The 21197-nt window shown below is 42.6% G+C and overlaps 1 protein-coding gene across 7 annotated transcripts in view; it reads left to right on the forward strand.

Annotated features, from left to right (window-relative positions):
• The first annotated feature begins 2713 nt into the window (after positions 1-2713).
• Positions 2714-21197, forward strand: part of LOC118390288 (seizure protein 6 homolog) — a 224556-nt gene continuing 206072 nt past the window's right edge. For all 7 annotated transcript variants that reach the window (XR_004826930.2, XR_004826931.2, XM_035780708.2 and 4 more), the window contains exon 1: positions 2714-3039. Coding sequence is in view for 5 of the 7 variants with exons in the window: in XM_035780708.2 (XP_035636601.1) it covers positions 2955-3039 (85 nt within the window). In the remaining 2 variants the exon portion in view is untranslated. The remainder of the gene's footprint in view (positions 3040-21197) is intronic.

Genomic DNA, 21197 nt, shown 5'->3' on the forward strand with positions numbered 1-21197 from the left:
TTCCTGCGTGTTCTCATCCCAGCTGAGTCAGGTGGGTAACCCTGTTGTTTTAAACTAGCCTTATTCAGGGTGACTCAGCTCCCATTTATACTGCTCAGCTGGAGAAAGTCCATGCATTTAACGCAACTCGATGATGCACAGCAGTTTTTAACACTGGACTGGGCGAGAATGACTCCTCTACGCTGCTGATGTAAGGAACACAGACTAATACTGCAAATTAGTTAGAAGCTAATGATAACCAAAGTCAGGATAGAGAACATCTGTGTGCATTCAGAGCTAATAGATTTTTATACAATGGCCTAATGGCTGACAGTTGTTCAGTGAAAGTATAACTTAAAGGGGTTGCAGTAGTCAGCTCTATGGTATGAATGTGATGGGAGCTGATTACCCCAGCATGCTTTTAAGAAATCCCCTGGAGGGTTAATTCTAGTCTGTGTGGGTGGTAAGAGGCCCTCTGATACCATGTGACATCCTGTTGTCTGGTTTGGCTGAAACACAACAACAGTACAGATAAACATCTCGAACATTGCCTCTAGTTTGCATCTGTTGTGTGTCAGTTGCACGTGAGATGAAACACAGTAAGCCCCAATTACAGAAAACCTGGATTGCTGATGCTATATAATGGCAAATGAGAAGCTTTGAAGTCACTGGCCACCATAGGAATTAATGGAATTCTACGGTATTTCAATCAAATGTTTCAAGGAATGTTTCAAAATTACATATATGTATTTGTTGTAGTGGGGACATTTTTTTTTGGTTTACATTTTCATGTTCAGTTCTTAATATAAAGCATTAAGGTATATGTAATAGAATAAAGTTGTCAAATATTAACGTCGACATTAATAAATGCATTTCTATAGCTTCCAAAATATATATTTTTTTTTACAATGGTGGAGTACCAATATGGCTGCTTGGTGGCTTCAAAACAACACCACCCTGTCAGTTATCTAGGGTTAATACATATCATTGGTAAGACCTTACTACCAATGCGAGAAGTGAGCTCAAGATGCTTTTAAAACATCATGCCATTGAATATTACCTTAATGCTTGTAGCAGCATGCCACTGATGTGCGGCTCATTACCTCTAGACATTGGCCATTTCATTTCACGGGCTCGGTTTTCATTAGCTGTCCGGGCCTCCTGCCCATTAACTAAATTAAGGCTTGGATGCAAACTTCTGGCTCCAAGCAAGACCTCTGGGCTGCTTAACTGGGCCAGTGAGCTTCACTGACAGAGGGACACATTTATTCCAAACCAAGGCCTGACTCAGCCATGAGAAAGTGGGTGGGTGAGAGAGAGAGTGAGAGAGAGACAGGGGGAGAGAGACAGAAAAAGAAATGCAGAGAGTAAAAAAAGAGCTAGAGAAAGCAACGGAGGGGTGTCTCTGAGATGACCATAACATCCAATTTACATACATTACCGTCACACAGCCACAGGAAATGAAATAAACATAAGTCCCAGCAGAGAGTCCTAGCCAGTGAGTTCTTAGTGAGTGGAGATATCCCTTCTAGAGGAGTGACGGTGTAGGCAGGCGCTGCCTAGTCATCATGACACACCACACCTTCACTTATCAAGAGGATGACTGGAATGTCTAAGACAAATGGCTGTGGAGCAGCTACCAGGAAGAGGGAAAACATGTAGCTCCATGTACATTATGTCTTAATTTGGTTTAATATGTCTCCAGTTAGGCATGATGCTGAAATAACAATACCTTGCATTCCTGGTACATTAGATGGGTCCTGTTTGCTCCCTGTTATCCTATAGTTCCTGCTTCCCAGTCTTGTCTTCCTCTCCATTGATTTGTTCTTGTGAATGGTTTGTCTCCTGCATGATGGACCTGTAACGGTATGCACACCATTTCCGTCCCTGCACTACTTTATGCGCAGGCACATGGTTACTAATACTTTAGGTGGGAGCACTGAGGCTAAGTGAGTACATCATATGCATTGTATTGATGCAGTCCATGTGGTGTCATAGCTCAATACCATCAAGGTGAGATTCCCATGATTCAGCTTGTGAACCAGAGTCAGGCTAGAGGTGCATTTAACAGACACACATGGAAAATAAACCCATCTCACCATAGGAGCATGAAAAGAAGTACCGAGTGAACTATTGTACAAGGAGATACGACTACTTCAATACCACAGTGTACATGAGGCTCAGGCAAGTTGATTTATAATGCAGAATGTCCTCACTATTTCATTATTGCTACTGTCCATCAAGACAAGAGGCTACAGGGGTTTAACCACCAACAATACTTTATAATGAATGATTATTCTACACAATTGATGAACTTTCCCTATACTGTTGGTTGCCCTTGTTAGTATTCAGTGAATGCATGATGACAGGAAATACCTTGTTATGTGAGTTATATAAACAACACTTTTCCCTTGTTGTTAACAGTAACTCATATAAATTACAACAAACACTGAAATGTAGCTATTGCTCACTTTTTTAGTTTTGATGTATGCTTATCATCGAGTTCTTAAAAATATAGCAATAACATGCATGCATACATGCCAGAGTCATTGAAAAAGTTGAAATATCTAACCACAAAAAAGGCATGTGATTTGTTGCGCATTTGAAATGCACAGTCCTATACGGAGTAGTAAGTTTTCCTCGGGGCGGAAGTTGTACCGTTTGCTGACGCTAGGAGCTGTCCATGGTGCTGAAGCGTCAGCACGGTATTAGCTGTCTTGACGGTGCTGACAGCACAGAGAGCCAGGAATCCGTTTACTGAGCGTTACAATTAAACGGGCTCTGCGTTTCAGTTGATTGTTGTCAGATCTACTTATTGCTCGACTTGCTAAATAAGTGCAAAAGCAGCACTGCTTTTCTCTGTGTTTCACAGACCTCACGGACATTTTATTTATCCGTTTGCTTATTTTGCTCTGGAAAGTATTTAATACAAGGACGTATTCTGTGAGCAGAGAGCGACTTCGACTTCAGTAGACATGTATATAAGAAGAGACGACCAATTACACGTCATCTTTACGGTGTTGGTTCTCGCTGCTGCGGTGACAAGCATACATGGGCAAGGTAAGAAATAGATTCAGTCCTACGTGGAGTTCTGGGGAAAATTACTATGTTTTAATGTCAGTCTGCTACGATAGTAGACTATTTGCGAGATCAGCCCCTACGGCTCTGCGTACGGTATCAACTGTTCCTGGCACCAGATCTACAAGTGTGTTTGTGCTCTTAGTATAGATCTATGTTTATATGCATAAGTCCATTAATGACAAGGATCTGTGTTCTGTCTCTGATATCCCCGCATGCATCCCAGTCTGTCTACAATAAAGTAAAATCTCCCAAAAGCCCTTAGTACTTGGAAGCAGAAAGAAAACGTCACAGGGACTTAAGTTTCTTACTTAATTCCTTTAAAACATGATGTAATATTCAAAAATGTTTCACTGAGTGTGTTTGCATCATCATATACATTTAATCAAGCTAGAGCTCTACTTAATCATAATAAACTCATGGAACAAAAGTTAAGCATGCCCTTAGTTAATACATACATTTATGCTGTAAATATATGGAATACAAATGTAAATATTGCACCAAACATAACATACACTCTCAATTAACATAGTTACTGATCATATTGCTTGATTCATTAAAATGGGCAAGGGGTTTGTAAAAAAAACATTTTTGGAGTCTACTTTGTACTCTCTATCGGTTTTTGACAACTGGATTCAAAGGACAACTGTACTGGAATATAATAATTATGGCATACAATACTGCCTTTCTGGTTAAGAAACATCAATGAAAAGTCCTATTCAATAATATAGCATACAATTAGGAGTAGCCTAGAACAACATTTTACGCAACACCAGGGTGAGCAGACCTTTACCGTTTGTGTGAGATGGTCCATGTGGCAGACAGTGAATAAGAGTCTAATCCTCAGGAAGATGAAGATTACTGACCGAGCTGTTTGACACAGTTGAGTGCTACAGCGGGAAGTGCCTCCACCCATTGCACAGTGCAACTGTCTTTAAAACAAATATATATATATATTTCTTTAGTTGCAATGGTCTCACTTATTTATGTTCTGTCCACACAATTTTATAAAGCCATGTCACTCGAACTTTGTAGTCTGTAAACAATATCCCAATCTTTCTTCAATTATGTGACTTTTAAATGTCCTAAACCAGTTTAGGCTAGTCGACTATTTTCTCTCCACAATAGTCATCCCTGTGATTATGAGAAACCACATTATTTTTTCCTTTTGCCTCTGAGCAAGTGAATATTTAAACTGTTTGTTTTCACCTGCAGATCTATGAGTTTAGTTTTTCAGTCGTCGTTTATTTTTCATAGAAACCGGATCGATACTGGACACTGCCATGAACTTCATCTGAGCAAGTCTATGCATCATGAGACATGCAATTTATTCTGTATCCATAATTCCATGTAAATAACTCATGCCATGCACTGTTCAGGCTCTCCACACAGAGATCCCATCAAATACTTTATGAATAAGGCCCTATGAATTGCAAATTCCCCTTTGTGTGAAACCATTAGCTATTTGTCTAAGGAGCATAGAGTATTGCGTATAGAGTACGAACTGTGAGAGTGTATAAACAGGCCGACAGGCTGCGTCAACAGCTTTCCCACTCTTCTCTCTATTGCAGTCATCCGGTACAGTAGACCAATATGTTCAAGGGGTATTTCAATGTCATACACTGATTTCTCATCGGCATAATGTGTTGTGTACGTTTCCTTTATTCACAGATGATGACATACCAATAAATACTTATATAACTAGATTGAATTTTTAAAAAGTCTTCACTCCTGGTGTCAATTTATGACAACTGACTTTACAAGCCATTGATTTGGTTGACCGATTCAGCTGACCAATTACATGACCAACATAACAGTTAAAGACATGATATGAAGTTACAGTAGCTGTCAGCTGACACCAGGCATAACTGTTTATGTCCTATGTTGAGTCATTATTATGACTGCATTATTTAGGCCTAACGACGGAGCATGAAGTAAACAACAACTTCTCTGTGTCGTGACAGCCCATAGTGCTTTAGTATGAGATCAATTCATTGCTGACTGCTTAAAGAATTACAACAGCCTCCCCGTAAACACACCAGCTGACCAGCATCCCTCGCTCACCGCTGAACACTCCCGGAAGAAGGAACAAGATGCACACAGTATTTTATTTGAGCAAAGTACCTTTGATAGTTTCCATTAGTGATTCAAGGCTGAAGATATGTAATGATAACAATCAGTGGTGTAAATGGGACCTTGTGGTGTTTTTTTCTGTGTAAACTTGAGCAATGTTTTTAATGCATGAGACTTTCACGGAGCAGAAAACCAAGCCTTGCTTCACCTTTCTTTGTATAGCTGATGTCAGCCTGGATTCAAAGCTTTGGCTAGAGACAAATTGCTTAACACCTTGAAATACAATGGAATGGTATTCATCTTGACAGGGTAATTACTGCTCAGTGATCACCATCTATCTTAAGCTATTTTAAGGTCTGACGTTTCACCTTTCTCCTTTGTCTTTAAAGAGCGGCTATCATGCATGCTATTCATGCTCTCTACAATACGCACGCACGCACGCACGCACGTACGCACGCACGTACGCACGCACGCACGCACACACACACACACACACACACACACACACACACACACACACACACAGACAAACGATTTCCCTTTCTTTGTTTGGATATCTGGGTTTGTGTGTGGTAGTTTGTGTTTCCAACGTTTTCATAGTAATTCGGAGCCCATTATCTCTGTACAGCGTCCCACATTATCTGAATGTGCTAACATGTGCGGGGTGGGATGTAGGAGATTGAGTTTGGGGATGTTTTATGTATCCTGCAGCTCATTAAATCAATTACAAGCCCCTCCTGGTTGATGGAGCTCTCCTTGACACACCACTGTTGGTTTGAATATTGTACTAAAGATGAAAGTCTATGATTAGAATAATGAGCCATTCAACAGAGCCTTGTTGTGGAAGAATGGAGGATTATTACCCATGGTTTGTGCTAGATGGGGGTTCAGGGGCTGGAATATGTCTGGAAACAGGTACTTATTACTCTAAGGATTGCAAATCAATTTAAATTGCACGACAGAGGTTTTCACTAAAAGTCCATATTTGAATTTTGCTCTTGGGGAAACAGTTATCCTCCCCAGGTTTTGTGGGAGCTTGATATTGAGACAGGGTGTGGGGTAGCTAGTTCCACTTTCAGATAGATGTACTGTAGACAACATAGAAAATAAAATATTGACAATTTCTCAGTAGAATTACAAGCGTATGTAAGTTGATGTACTCTTAATCGATAGCATGCAGTCATTCAGTCTATAGCCGAAAAAATAATAATAAAGCCACCGTCAACTTGGAGATTAATGAGTGACACCCCCACCTCATTTTTGAGTGAGGAGAGAAAGCCTGTCATTCATGGTGATCCGGAGTAATTGTTTCCTCACAGCGTTTTTAGGAAGGTGGTGGGAGGGGGTGGCACACAGGCAGGAAGCAGACGTCCCATTCAATTATACTGCACATTCTTGAATTCTGATCATCCTGTAATTTCAGAGGAGGGGATAGAAAATGTTCAACACCTGTTTTCTGGATTACTGGTGATTAACTTCATCAAGGGCCATTCAGCATCTGCACGCTGTCATAATTAGTTTCGCTTTCCTTCAGCTTGTCAATTGTAAATGAGAGTCATTATGCCAGAATGACCCCTTTTCCGGGCTTGGCGCCTGACAGTGCCGTTCCCTGCTTCTCTGCCTCTCTGCCTCTCTGCCTCTCTCGGCCTCCCAGGTGCAGCATACAGCCTGGCTTTATGCTGCCATTTGTCAGCTCTCCATCTGATAAGGCTTTCTGCTCTTACAGTATGTCATGTCCGTCATCATCTTTTTAAATGTGGTTTAAAAGGTTTATATTTTTGTGGAAACTATTCTGTAAATATCTCTTTTAAAATAATCTCTGAATTCATTTACATTTTATTTTACTCTGCAATGATTCTCTCTATTTGACATTTTGTTGCTGTATGTACTCAATGTAGAATTAATTCCGTTGTTCTGGTATAAATAAGGGGTTGCTTTAGTCGTCACAACCTTAGCCGAGAGAAAAACATGGGACCTTTCATGGCTGTTTACCATTGCTTCACTCTAAGTGGCCCTGGGTATGGCTCTTTGGTGATAGATAAGGATTTGATGAGCAGGTTCTTCAGGAGGACTTATCATCCGTTTTCAGATCGTGATGGTTCCTCTCGTCACTCTCCTGGTAATCTCCAGTGGGGTAAAGCACATTTAGAGGGTTCACACCGACCGCAGCCCATTTCACCCGGGCCATGCGTGCAGCGACGGAAATAAGAAATCTCTTCAGAGGCGGATCCCATCACTCACAGCCAATCCTTTTATGATATATCACTCTCAACAGAGAGGGTCGAGGCAAGAAGCGGTTAAGAGAGGGTCAGGGATTGAAAAAACGTGACTCGCCAACATCAGTGGCAATGTAGATTAAGTGGATTCTCCCTCCATCTCTGCCTCTCGTGTCCACCTCCATTTGACCTCTGACCTCCATCTCTCAGCTGAATAGAGTGCTGCCTGCTGCTACCTTGTCAAGGTAGAGCAGAGTGGGCTGAGCTTTTAGCTGCCGTCCCTTGGGCCTTTTGCCTTATCAATCCTACAATCCTTGTCCCACAAAAAAAACAGTCAGTGTGGTGAGCCCCTCCCCCAGTCCCCCACCCCAGTGTTCACGCTCTGCCAGGCTGCGTACACACCTCTCTAATCAGGAGTGGCGTGTGCTTGGGCTGCAGAGGAGTTGGCTCTCTGAAACAATTAAGCCCAGGGATAGCTCCAGCTCTCTTCCCCCTGTTCTGAATGCCAGATCCCATCTAGAAAGCACTTCATCTGGGCCGGCACAGAGGCCCTAGCTCGACTGGGTAGCACCGTGTGGAAGGCAACAGGTAATAAATAGCCTGTGTAATGTGTTTGGAGGAGTAGTTTTAGTATTCACAGCCAACGTTGACCTCAGCCAGGCAGGGCCACCCCCACAGTCATTTCCTCTGAAAAGATGTAATTGAATTCATCAGGAAGGGTAAACATATTGTAAGTAGCAGAGTGAGATAATGATGTTGTGGATAGATCATGGAATGGGATAGCAGCTTCACAAGTAATTGAAAATGGGCAAAGCCAAACACAATGGTATTGGTAGTGTGTCTGACTTACGCACTTTTCTTTTTCAGACAAGCTAGCTAAATACTACCACACTTTGTGGTGTCCTACATTGACTCAGATGGCAGATGTCTTTTTTTTACCACACCAGCCATGGGAGCTGACTACGAAATTCAGCTTGACTGCTAGAAAAGCTCACTCCAATCACTCCCCCTCACAAAACTAATTCCATTTTAGGAGAACCTTTCTGTGATTTGTTTAAAGGAGGCAGTTTAAAGGACACACACATAAGCAAACACACAACCGAAGCTGCACACACTTGCACAGGTACGCATTCAGACGACGATTGCAATCGGATAAAGCAGAATATTAGATTTTGGTGATGTGTTTTCTGTAGATATTGCTGTTCAAGTACAAAACAATTCAGGCTGTTATCTATCAAATCAAATCAAATCAAATGTATTTATATAGCCCTTCGTACATCAGCTGATATCTCAAAGTGCTGTACAGAAACCCAGCCTCAAACCCCAAACAGCAAGCAATACAGGTGTAGAAGCACGGTGGCTAGGAAAAACTCCCTAGACAGGCCAAAATCTAGGAAGAAACCTAGAGAGGAACCAGGCTATGAGGGGTGGTCAGTCCTCTTCTGGCTGTGCCGGGTGGAGATTATAACAGAACATGGCCAAGATGTTCAAATGTTCATAAATGACCAGCATGGTCCAATAATAATAAGGCAGAACAGTTGAAACTGGAGCAGCAGCATGGCCAGGTGGACTGGGGACAGCAAGGAGTCATCATGTCAGGTAGTCCTGAGGCATGGTCCTAGGGCTCAGGTCCTCCGAGAGAGAGAAAGAAAGAGAGAAAGAGATAATTAGAGAGAGCACACTTAATTTCACACAGGACACCGAATAGGACAGGAGAAGTACTCCAGATATAACAAACTGACCCTAGCCCCCCGACACATAAACTACTGCAGCATAAATACTGGAGGCTGAGATCTCAAACTGATTGACCATTGCAGAAGAGCTTTCTTCCCTGAATAGCGGGCAGTCCAGTGGATGCCTATCCATCCAATCCTAATCTTAGGAAAATAAAACATATTAGTTTATTTCCAACTTCATACTACTTCTTGCTACATATCTATCTATATATTGATTGTGTTGTTGTCCCCTGTGTAGGTTTGCTTGGCTTTTCTGTTATAGAAGAGTGCTACTCGGTTCCTGCCATTTACCTCCTAGCACTCTCCCTACCAACAGGGCTATGATGTGGTTGTGAGCATCTCATCCCTGTGTTGAGAGGTATTTAACCATGATCCCAGAGGATCCTGCTGCATGTATAATTGAGAGGTTTTCACATCTGCTGCCATGTCAGAAATATTGAACATTGTCGCTCAGGGGAACCACGGGGCAGCCTGTTCTGTTCTGTTCTGTCACTGCAGACTGTGCAGTGAGTGGCCTGTAATTAGGACGCTCTTCTTTCGATTAGTTAGCAGAGGAGCCGGATCTCTGTTAGGCCCTCACATTGATTGGTCTATTGGGCTTTTTTCAGGTTAAATCCGTCCTCTGGTAACCTAACGCAGCAGGCGTGAAAGAAATGCCTGAAACTACATGCTCCATATTCTGGTCATGACGAGAGAGGAAGGGGGAGGTTCTCTTCTGAGCTGTCGTGTAAATGTAGAGGAGTTAAGATGGAGTATCACAATTCCGGTTGGAAACAACTTCAGAGAGCCAGCTAGCAAACGTGCCATAGTTAGCTGCTATACAATATGTTTCACTGGGACTGTATGTAAACAGCGAGGCGCCCGTCCAGAAGCAGAAGACGTGTCACAGGCTGTCTACCTTTTCCCCTGAAAAGTGGATGTTGCCTACTCGGCTGAAGGTGGTCATGTGGTGCCAGATGAGCCCAAGGCTTTCTGTCTTTATTAGGCTATAATGACAAAGCCCAGCTGAGGTCTCCTGTGTCCCTCGTTGTTGTTGATCAAATAAAAACGTAAAGAGATGTATTGTCTGCATTCAGTCATTATATCATCGCTTTCATTCATTTATGAATGTTTTCATCACTGAGTTGACCTATTGTTTTACCTTTCTTTTGGTTGACTGATTCCATATATTATGTAATATGGCTGCATTGGCTAAAAGTCCATTTTGTTGTACTTGTAAATAACAAACCAATCATAAACAAACCAATCATTTTTCCTTGGACTACCCACATCATTCACTGAAACAAAACTACACACTCGCAGGACAGCCACAGCCTATATTTCTGTAGAGTGGCCACTGCAGTTGAGAGGATTGTATGTGTGTGGTGAGATGAAAGCCTGGTGTATATAGCCATTCTGCCCAGCCAGCGCCAGCAGCCCTGACGAACAGCGAGACAGGCAGACAGTGCTAAATGTCAGTGTGCTGAAGCTCCCTCTCCCTGCTCATTGCCAATGCATTGGAAAACAGAGAAAAAGCTGCCTTGGAGGCTGGTGTGATTATAGCGTATGTGAAATAGTACTCTTCTCTCCAGCCATGTTTAAAATGTATTATCTATCTGCTGTTCCTTGTGGAGCACTTGTATGTGAATGTGATCAGCCTACTTCACTTCAGGGACCTGGCTTTGAGTGGATGGCTCTCCAAGTAAATGTATGTGTGGTTTTATTTTCTCAAGCTAGATGATTCACAGGTAGAAAACAGAGGGAAGGGAGAACGGCTTGGAGACATTGCTTTGTTTTATAATTTTGTCTTTTCTTCTTTTGGTATTCAATGATACATGTATGTGAGTGTGTAATTTTCCCAATCCCGCCCAACACCCACATAACATAGAGAAGTTAGGCTATCTGGTAGGTGTGTGTAAATCAGACCACTACAGACAACCACACAGGCTACACCTCTACATGTATATTGTAATTGTAAATCTCTGTACAGTTCATAGGTCATTGGATTTAATGTGCTTGTTGGAGCCATAATTATTAGCTGTAGACCTGGTCAATAATTCACTCAATACAATTTAGTCTGCAGTTTATTTTCTAACGTATTACTGCAGATTTCCTAAAGTCGAGACAGGAACATCACTCTATCGAACAAGCCTGACCGTGATGGTAAATCCTGTACTCTTGCATATTTATTTTTTCATTTGTCATGTTTTATTTCACTGTTCAGAAAATATTGCAATATACAAAGCAACATATGGATGGATAAAGTGTGTGTAGGTCCGTGTGTATCTATACACAGGTGTGTATGTAGGCTATTATGCATGCATGCGTGTATGAATGCTTGGGTTTTCAGCTAAATTTAATTCTTTAAATTTTTTTTTTTTTTAGCCTTTATTTAACTAGGCAAGTCATCTAAGAACAAATTCTTATTTACAATGACGACCTACCCCGGCCAAGCCCGGACAACGCTGAGCCAATTGTGCGCCACCCTATGGGACTCCCAATTACAGCCGGATGTGATGCAGCCTGGAATTCAACGTAAGATCATCAACAATTGTCACCATGTCATTGGATTTAGGTTAAACGTTGGGTGAAAAAAGACTAAATGTCCTTACAATAATGACTTTTTACAAATCCAATCAGTTTTCCACATTGGTTCAACATCACCACGTTTTTTGTTGTTGTTGAAATGACGTGGAAACAACGTTGCTTCTGCCAGTTTTTGCCCAGGGGGCAGTGTGTGCCCTCAGGGTCTATCTGTCTGACTCTCCGTGCATCTAGCCCTCGGCAGCGTGTTATCAGCCCTATGTCGACAGTGTGTGCCCTCAGGGTCTATCTGTCTGACTCTCCGTGCATCTAGCCCTCGGCAGCGTGTTATCAGCCCTATGTCGGCAGCGTGTTATCAGCCCTATGTCGACAGCGTGTTATCAGCCCTATGTCGACAGTGTGTGCCCTCAGGGTCTATCTGTCTGACTCTCCGTGCATCTAGCCCTCGGCAGCGTGTTATCAGCCCTACGTCGGCAGCGTGTTATCAGCCCTATGTCGGCAGCGTGTTATCAGCCCTATGCCGGCAGCGTGTTATCAGCCCTATGCCGGCAGCGTGTTATCAGCCCTATGTCGACAGCGTGTTATCAGCCCTATGTCGGCAGCGTGTTATCAGCCCTATGCCGGCAGCGTGTTATCAGCGTGTTATCAGCCCTATGCCGGCAGCGTGTTATCAGCCCTATGTCGACAGCGTGTTATCAGCCCTATGCCGGCAGCGTGTTATCAGCCCTATGTCGGCAGCGTGTTATCAGCCCTATGCCGGCAGCGTGTTTCAGCCCTATGTCGGCTGCGTGTTATCAGCCCTATGCCGGCAGCGTGTTATCAGCCCTATGCCGGCAGCGTGTTATCAGCCCTATGTCGGCAGCGTGTTATCAGCCCTATGCCGGCAGCGTGTTATCAGCCCTATGTCGACAGCGTGTTATCAGCCCTATGTCGGCAGCGTGTTATCAGCCCTATGTCGGCAGCGTGTTATCAGCCCTATGTCGGCAGCGTGTTATCAGCCCTATGTCGGCAGCGTGTTATCAGCCCTATGTCGGCAGCGTGTTATCAGCCCTATGTCGGCAGCGTGTTATCAGCCCTATGTCGGCAGCGTGTTATCAGCCCTATGTCGGCAGCGTGTTATCAGCCCTATGTCGGCAGCGTGTTATCAGCCCTATGTCGGCAGCGTGTTATCAGCCCTATGTCGACAGCGTGTTATCAGCCCTATGTCGGCAGCGTGTTATCAGCCCGTAGTATGTCGGCAGCGTGTTATGCCGTCGGCAGCGTGTTATCAGCCCTATGTCGGCAGCGTGTTATCAGCCCTATGTCGGCAGCGTGTTATCAGCCCTATGTCGGCAGCGTGTTATCAGCCCTATGTCGGCAGCGTGTTATCAGCCCTATGTCGGCAGCGTGTTATCGGAGAAATCCAATCTTGTCACATCAAGCGAGGCCCCTGTCCCCTGCCACGATGGAACAGACTGACGTCTCCTGGCCGACGAGACAGTGCTGTTCTGAGCTGTCATTTGAATGGCAGATGACACCCCGTCAGTCAGTCACAGGAGAGATGCGGTGAGAATAGGGAAGGACAATCATCACATAGATGGCCTCACCCCATCGTCTCTAGAGACACACTACGCCTCAGCAAAGGGCAGGCTCAGATTCACACTCACAGCAGACACAGATTCTATTATAGTTTCTAGTCTGGAGAGAAACGCACATGCACAATATTTCGTTGATGAAGCTTTCTGCATGTTATTTATTTATTTGAACTTTTCGAAGATCAGATACACACACTGTTATTTTACTTGGCGATGACATATTCAGCTCTTGCTTGTCTTGTTGTGAAAGAGACAAAACAAGTATCAGTGAGTTTGTTATTTTCAATCAACTCCTCCCTGAATTGTGTGCAGGTTAAAGGGTTCAGTGCCCAATCAGAGAGAGGACGGTAATCAGAGGAGCATCAAACCCTGTCCTGCTCAGTGAGATGTGGGGTCTGGATGGTTGAGCTCACTGGAACATTATCCAGATGTACCATGGTAGCATCTAGCTAACCCTGTCTCATAGTCTGCTCCATTAGACTACAGGCCTGTTATTGTAGCACACAGTAGTCAGAATGGCAGAGGCAAACAGACAACACCCTGAAGACTGCAATCTACTGGTCCAACCCAACATTGCAAAGTTTGTTAGATCAATTTTAGTCTGGTGTTTGGGAGTCGGAGTTACTCAAAGGATATTGTCTCAGATGTTCTCGACTCGATGAGGAAACACAACAATGGGAAATTTATTCAATTCACTTTTTGTGTCAGTTTACGTATCACAATAAAAGTTATATTATAGTAGTGTGAGGGAAACACATGTTGCAACACAGAGCTGTTCTCTCTCCAATATAATTTTAAGAGGATATTGAGATGGGAAATGAGGATAGTGGGGACTGGGGTGTATTGAGAGTTACCGGGCGAGTGTGTCTATCAGGCAAGTGTGGGGGAGTCTCTGCACATGAGCCTTTGCTGTGTGTTCATCCCAGGATTAAATCTGGATTATGGAGGCAAACAGAGAAAGGGAACTATGACAGTAGGGGATGATCCTAGCCAGGGCTGGAGAGTGGGCTGCCCACAGTTCACACACAACACACACTGTCTGTATGCGGGGCTGGGGTAAAAATGCTTATTCTCTTGTCTGTCTCTTAGAGAAAATAACATAGTTTGTTTTTAAGCTTTGCTGTTACAATTGGGAGTCAGGTAGACACCAAAAACGGCCTACCATTGAGACATGCATCAATTCAAACCCTAATATTCTCACATTGTGAGTCATCTTCTGAGAACGGTGGGGAAAGTAGGGAGGAACATAAGAGAAATCATTTTAATGGACTACGGCGAGGCCCCAAAAGGCATGTAATGTCATCCCAAAAAGACAGTATGTACTATAATTGCTCTGGGTTGTTCTAACAAGCTCTTAGCCAAAGCCTCTAGCAGATGGTACCATTGTTGCCCTCTTGTTGCTTTTCACCAATAACATCAGTAGCATCATAGACGTAACTCCTGTGCCTGGTAGCAGGCACTTCTTTGAAATGACTGCTATAATGGGGAGCCCAGATGTTTATCGCAGACTGGCTGAGGAGTGGGACATGGGAACGAATACTGTGCCAAAGATCATCTGAAGGCTTGATGTCCTTGATGTCGTTATCAACTCATCTCACATACTTTTCCTGAATTTGCACAATTTGCTGCATTTCCCTGTAAAACGTCCCTCTCCTCCTCCCTGTCCTTTTAGCAGAACAAAAGGCTGCTATCACAGTTGTCTGTCAGTGTGTGGTGTGTGGAGAGGCCCAGAGATGGTCCAGGTACAGAGACTTAGATAAACAAGGCATGTCTCTTATCATTCCTCCCAAAAGACAGGGCCGGCCTAGGGCGGATTCTGTCCATCGATATTTGTTTTGTAATATCTTCTGTTGATATTTATTTACCACAGTAGCACCAGATGTATCATAGCACACCATACACACACACCACATAGAAGGAGCAGATTTCACACCAACGTAAGTATAATAACATCTATAATAAGATTACAGTAGTGGAGGCATTGTATTTTCATGGCAGGAATCGCACGATGGTTCATCTGAGGTGGAAGTTTGTAAACAATTTGACAGAGAAAGATAGTGAAAGGGATGACGAGAGAGGGAGAGAGAGAGAGGGGGAGAGTGAGAGATAGAGAGAGAGAGAGAACGTGGTACATACCCTTTGGGTAGGATGCCGACTCATTCTCTCTTGGGGAGGTGGAGGTTGGGAACGTGCTGTCTGAGGTGGCACCCCCATAGGCAAGCCTGTCATACAGTTGAATGCCCGTGCTCTGAGTCAGCACAGAGTCTGGCGACCCCTTTGACCTCTCCAATGTGGAGATGACTTGTTTCCGTTTTGTTTACTGCTATTAGCAAAACACAACTCCTTCATCGTCGCCTTCATTTTGAGAGTAAGTAGCAACCCTAGAGGGTTTTGAGACACCTGAAGATCTTACCAAGACGTGCCTGCCTGCCTGCCTACCTCACAGCTCCAATGCAATTACCTTCCGTTAATAAAGCTGCCCAGTCCTGAGGCTGGGTCGCCCTCCCCTGCTCCCCCCGTCCGTCCTCGCCCCCTAGACACTCACTGTGTAATCAAACGGACGAAGACCTCTGCTCGTGAGGCGCCAGGCTGTTTACCTTTGCTGCTGTGTGGATTGACGGCTGGGCCGTCTGACCCGAGGCATGGCTTGATGTGAAAAGCTCCTCGGTTGCTGCGGGATGGAGGGAAAGGCAGGCAGAGGCAGCCCTCCTCTGAGGGGGTAGGCTAACTGAGTTTGACAGAGCTGTTTCTGCTGAGAGGCTGCAGGGATGCTGCTTCCTGGGCCAACTCCAGGACCCTCAGCTTTGTGTCTGGATGTGGAGTTGAGGAAGTGGTAAATGGTAATGCAGAGGGAGGAGGCCCAGTAACCCCTCTGTGGACTGTCAGCGTGCAGAGGGCAGCAGCACATCACTCACTCCTCTCTGTGAATCTGCAGCCTTTCTGAATTTTCCCCTCTATTTATATTACACTAAAATGTTCTTGGTTCCCAAGAGCTTAAGTAAAGCTTTCATTTAGAAATCCAGGGCTTAAAAACAAAGGTGTCATTGTAAGCTGATGATTCATGTTTTCTTTTCAATCCACAATTTGGATCCCGCCACAGCCTCATAGAGGATCTAGGCACTTTATCTAACCTCTCTGGAGTGTACTATATTACGTGTTGGCTCACAATTTGTTCAAAACCTTTACACTGTCGTGTAGTATACCAATAAAATGGTCTGATGGTGATGTGGATATACTCAGTATACATATCCCAAAAGAAAGAATTGATCTCACTCCAATACATTTAATAGAAAGTTAACAAAAATAGATAAGATCTTGCTGCCACGGAAAGGTATACCTGTCTATTTGTGGAAAAATCACCCTGATTAACTCTTTGATCATACATATCCCACTTTACATATTTTCTTATGGTATTGCCTACACCTAGCGCACAGTATTTTAAATTATTTGAGAAAAAAAATATTCCGTTTTATTTGGAACGGCAAGTTAGACAAAATTAAACGGGCTAATTTATATAATGAATATGAATGTGGAGGAAAGAAATGATTAAATATTAAAGCGTTACACCTCGCAATAAAGGCTTCAGTCATAAAAAAGTTATACTTAAATCCAAACGTGTTCTCTAGCAAATTAATAAGAATGTATCATCCTAATGTTCAAGAATGGCCTTTTCCCTTTATTCAGATTACAACCTCTCACTTTCAGTTATTTGAAAAGAAAGTAATCTCCCAAATATTGCTATTTTTAAAACAAGAACCAGAAAGGACAGAACAAATTACACAACAAATATTGTGTTAAAACTCAAATATATTACAAAAAAAGGTAGAATCTTAATGAATTATATCATAGGACTGGTGAATTTATGTCATACATGCAGCTAACAAAAACATATGGAAATGTCTGCTTTACCCAAAATTACAACAATTGTAGCTTTACCGCAAAAATGGAAGAGGAAGAGGAAGGAGAAAAAAGTAAAGAAACGATCTGTCGGCGTTAAAGACCTTCATTGGTTAAAGAAAGTATGCCCGTTTCATTTAAGGACCAAAAAATGGACAGGTGTGCCATATAGATTGCAAAAGAGATTTTTTGACGTACCGATTCTATGGCACATGGTCTATGAACTGATACGCAAAACGACGCCCGGATTCCACATTTTTCAATTTAAATTAATATGCAGAATTCTTGCAACCAACATAATGTTATTTATATGGCGGATACAACCTTCCCAGCTCTGCAGATTTTGCTGCGAAGAGGCAGAATCATTAGATCATTTGTTTTGGTACTGTCCATACTGTATGTAACTTGTTTTTGGTCACAGATCCAGGAATGGCTGAAGAATTGCAATATTTACCTGGAGCTAACCCTGGAGATAGCTCTACTGGGCGATCTGAAAAGTCATATTCAATTGATCAATAAAATAATAATCATTTTTGCAAAAAGTTTTATTTTCAATTTACAATCTGTAGAAACAATGAGAATAGAAAGGTTCAGAACTTTTCTGAAACATCACAGGACAAACATATGGCAAATAGAAATCAAATATGGATGGTGTTAAGAGATAGATGGGAGGGGTTGAATGGAGTTGAGGTTTGGGACGAATAACAACAAACAATAACAAGATAACTAATGTAAAACATACTGTGTCCGTAAAACTTATACGGGTTAAGAACTGTTGTGAAAGAGCACAGTTTGAAAGATATGGCAAATATAAATCAAACCAGATGGACATCAGATATAGATGGGAGAGGTTGAGGGTCGAGGAAGGACATCAGATATAGATGGGAGAGGTTGAGGGTCGAGGAAGGACATCAGATATAGATGGGAGAGGTTGAGGGTCGAGGAAGGACATCAGATATAGATGGGAGAGGTTGAGGGTCGAGGAAGGACATCAGATATAGATGGGAGAGGTTGAGGGTCGAGGAAGGACATCAGATATAGATGGGAGAGGTTGAGGGTCGAGGAAGGACATCAGATATAGATGGGAGAGGTTGAGGGTCGAGGAAGGACATCAGATATAGATGGGAGAGGTTGAGGGTCGAGGAAGGACATCAGAAATAGATGGGAGAGGTTGAGGGTCGAGGAAGGACATCAGATATAGATGGGAGAGGTTGAGGGTCGAGGAAGGACAGGAGTAGAAATAAACAAAATATACAATTGAAGTCAGAAGTTTACATACACCATTGCCAAATACATTTAAACTCAGTTTTTCACAATTCCTGACATTTAATCCTAGTAAGAATTCCCTGTTTTAGGTCAGTTAGAATAACCACTTTATTTTAAGAATGTGAAATGTCAGAATAATAGTAGAGAGAATTATTTATTTCAGATTTTATTTCTTTCCTCACATTCCCAGTGGGTCAGAAGTTTACATACACTCAATTAGTATTTGGTAGAATTGCCTTTAAATTGTTTAACTTGGGTCAAACGTTTCGGGTAGCCTTCCACAAACTTCCCACAATAAGTTGGATGAATTTTGGCCCATTCCTCCTCACAGAGCTGGTGTAACTGAATCAGATTTATAGGCCTCCTTGCTCGCACACACTTGTTCAGTTCTGCCGACAAATGTTCTGTAGGATTGAGGTCAGGGCTCTGTGATGGCCACTCCAATACCTTGACTTTGTTGTCCTTAAGCCATTTTGCCACAACTTTGGAAGTATGCTTGGGGTCATTGTCCATTTGGAAGACCCATTTGCGACCAAGCTTTAACTTCCTGGCTGATGTCTTGAGATGTTGCTTCAATATATCCACATCATTTTCCTACCTCATGATGCTATCGATTTTGTGAAATGCACCAGTCCCTCCTGCAGCAAAGCACCCCCACAACATGATGCTGCCACCCCCATGCCTCACGGTTGGGATGGTATTCTTTATTTTGCAAGCATTCCCCTTTTTCCTCCAAACATAACGATGATCATTATGGCCAAACAGTTCTATTTTTGTTTCATCAGACCAGATAATTTCTCCAAAGATTACGATCTTTGTCCCCATGTGCAGTTGCAAACCATAGTCTGTTTTTATAGTGGTTTTGGAGCAGTGGCTTCTTCCTTGCTGAGCAGCCTTTCAGGTTATGTCGATATATAACTCATTTTTACTGTGGATATAGATACTTTTGTACCCGTTTCCTCCAGCATCTTCACCAGGTCCTTTGCTGTTGTTCTGGGATTTATTTGCACTTTTCGCACCAAAGTAAGTTCATCTCTAGGAGACAGAACGCATCTCCTTCCTGAGCGGTATGACGGCTGCGTGGTCCCATGGTATTTATACTTGCATACTATTGTTTGTACAGATGAACATGGTACCTTCAGGTGTTTGGAAATTGCTCCCAAGGATGAACCAGACTTGTGGAGGTCGGCAATTTTTTCTTACTTTTTTTTCTTCTTTTTTAAATTTTCTTTTGATTTTCCCATGATGTCAAGCAAAGAGGCACTGAGTTTGAAGGTCGGCCTTGAAATACATCCACAGGTACACCTCCAATTGACTCAAATGAAGTCAATTAGCCTATCAGAAGCTTCTGAAGCCATGACATAATTTTCTGGAATTTTCCAAGCTGTTTAAAGGCACAGTCAACTGAGTGTATTTAAACTTCTGACCCACTGGAATTGTGATACAGTGAATTATAAGTGAAATAATCTGTCTGTAAACAATTGTTGGGAGGATTGCTTGTGTCATGCACAGAGTAGATGCCCTAACCGACTTGCCAAAACTATAGTTTGTTAACAAGATATTTGTGGAGTGGTTGAAAAACGAGTTTTAATGACTCCAACGTAAGTGTACGTAAACTTCTGACTTCAACTGTAACTATTGTAAAATAGACTGTGTCCATAAAATATATATAGTATGTACAAGCTGGTCGTAGAGGCCTAAGCGTTGTTGTTCACTCGTTTGCTTCAATTGAGGAAGGGGTGGCAGTGTTAGAAAGTAATAAATATTGAAGAAAATATGTGTATATGCAGTACCAGTCAAAGGTTTGGACACACCTACTCATTAAAGGTTTTTCTTTATTTTTACTACTTTCTACATTGTAGAATAATAGTGAAGACATCAACACTATGAAATAACACTTATGGAATCATGTAGTAACCCAAGAAGTGTTAAACAAATCACAATATATTTTATATTTGAGATTCTTCAAATAGCCACCCGTTGCCTTGGTGACAGCTTTGCACACTCTTGGCATTCTGTCAACCAGCTTTTCCAACAGTCTTGAAGGATTTCCTACATATGCTGAGCACTTGTTGGCTGCTTTTCCTTCACTCTGCGGTCCAACTCATCCAAAACTATCTCAATTTAGTTGAGGTTGGGTGATTGTGGAGGCCAGGTCATCTGATGCAGCACTCCATCACTCTCCTTCTTGGTCAAATAGCCCTTACACAGCCTGGAGGTGTGTTATGGGTCATTGTCCTGTTGAAAAACAAATGATAGTCCCACTAAGTGCAAACCAGATGGGATGGCGTATCGCTGCAGAATGCTGTGGTAGCCATGCTGGTTAAATGTGCCTTGAATTCTAAATAAATCACAGAGAATGTAACCAGAAACTCACCCCCAAACCTTCACACCTCCTCCTCCATGCTTCATGGTGGGAACCACATATGCAGAGATCATCCGTTCACCTACTCTGCATCTCACAAAGACATGGCGGTTGGAACAAAAAATCTCAAATTTGACCAAAGGACAGATTTCCACAGATCTAATGTCCATTGCTCGTGTTTCTTGGTCCACATAAGTCTCTTCTTCTTATTGGTGTCCCTTAGGAGTGGTTTCTTTGCAGCAAAGGCCTTGATGACAGCTTTTTCTTACTATATGATTCCATATGTGTTATTTCATAGTTTTGATGTCTTCACTATTAATCTACAATGTAGAAAATAGTAAACATAATGAAAAACCCTTGAATGAGTAGGTGTGTCCACACTTTTGACTGGTAGTGTATGTTTTGTATGTGAATATGTTTGTATCTATATACTGTATATGTATGTGTGTGTATGTATTAATATAATATTTGCAAAAAATATATGGGGGAT

This window comes from Oncorhynchus keta, chromosome 11 (genome assembly GCF_023373465.1).
Source record: "Oncorhynchus keta strain PuntledgeMale-10-30-2019 chromosome 11, Oket_V2, whole genome shotgun sequence".
NCBI classification, from domain to species: Eukaryota; Metazoa; Chordata; class Actinopteri; order Salmoniformes; family Salmonidae; genus Oncorhynchus; species Oncorhynchus keta.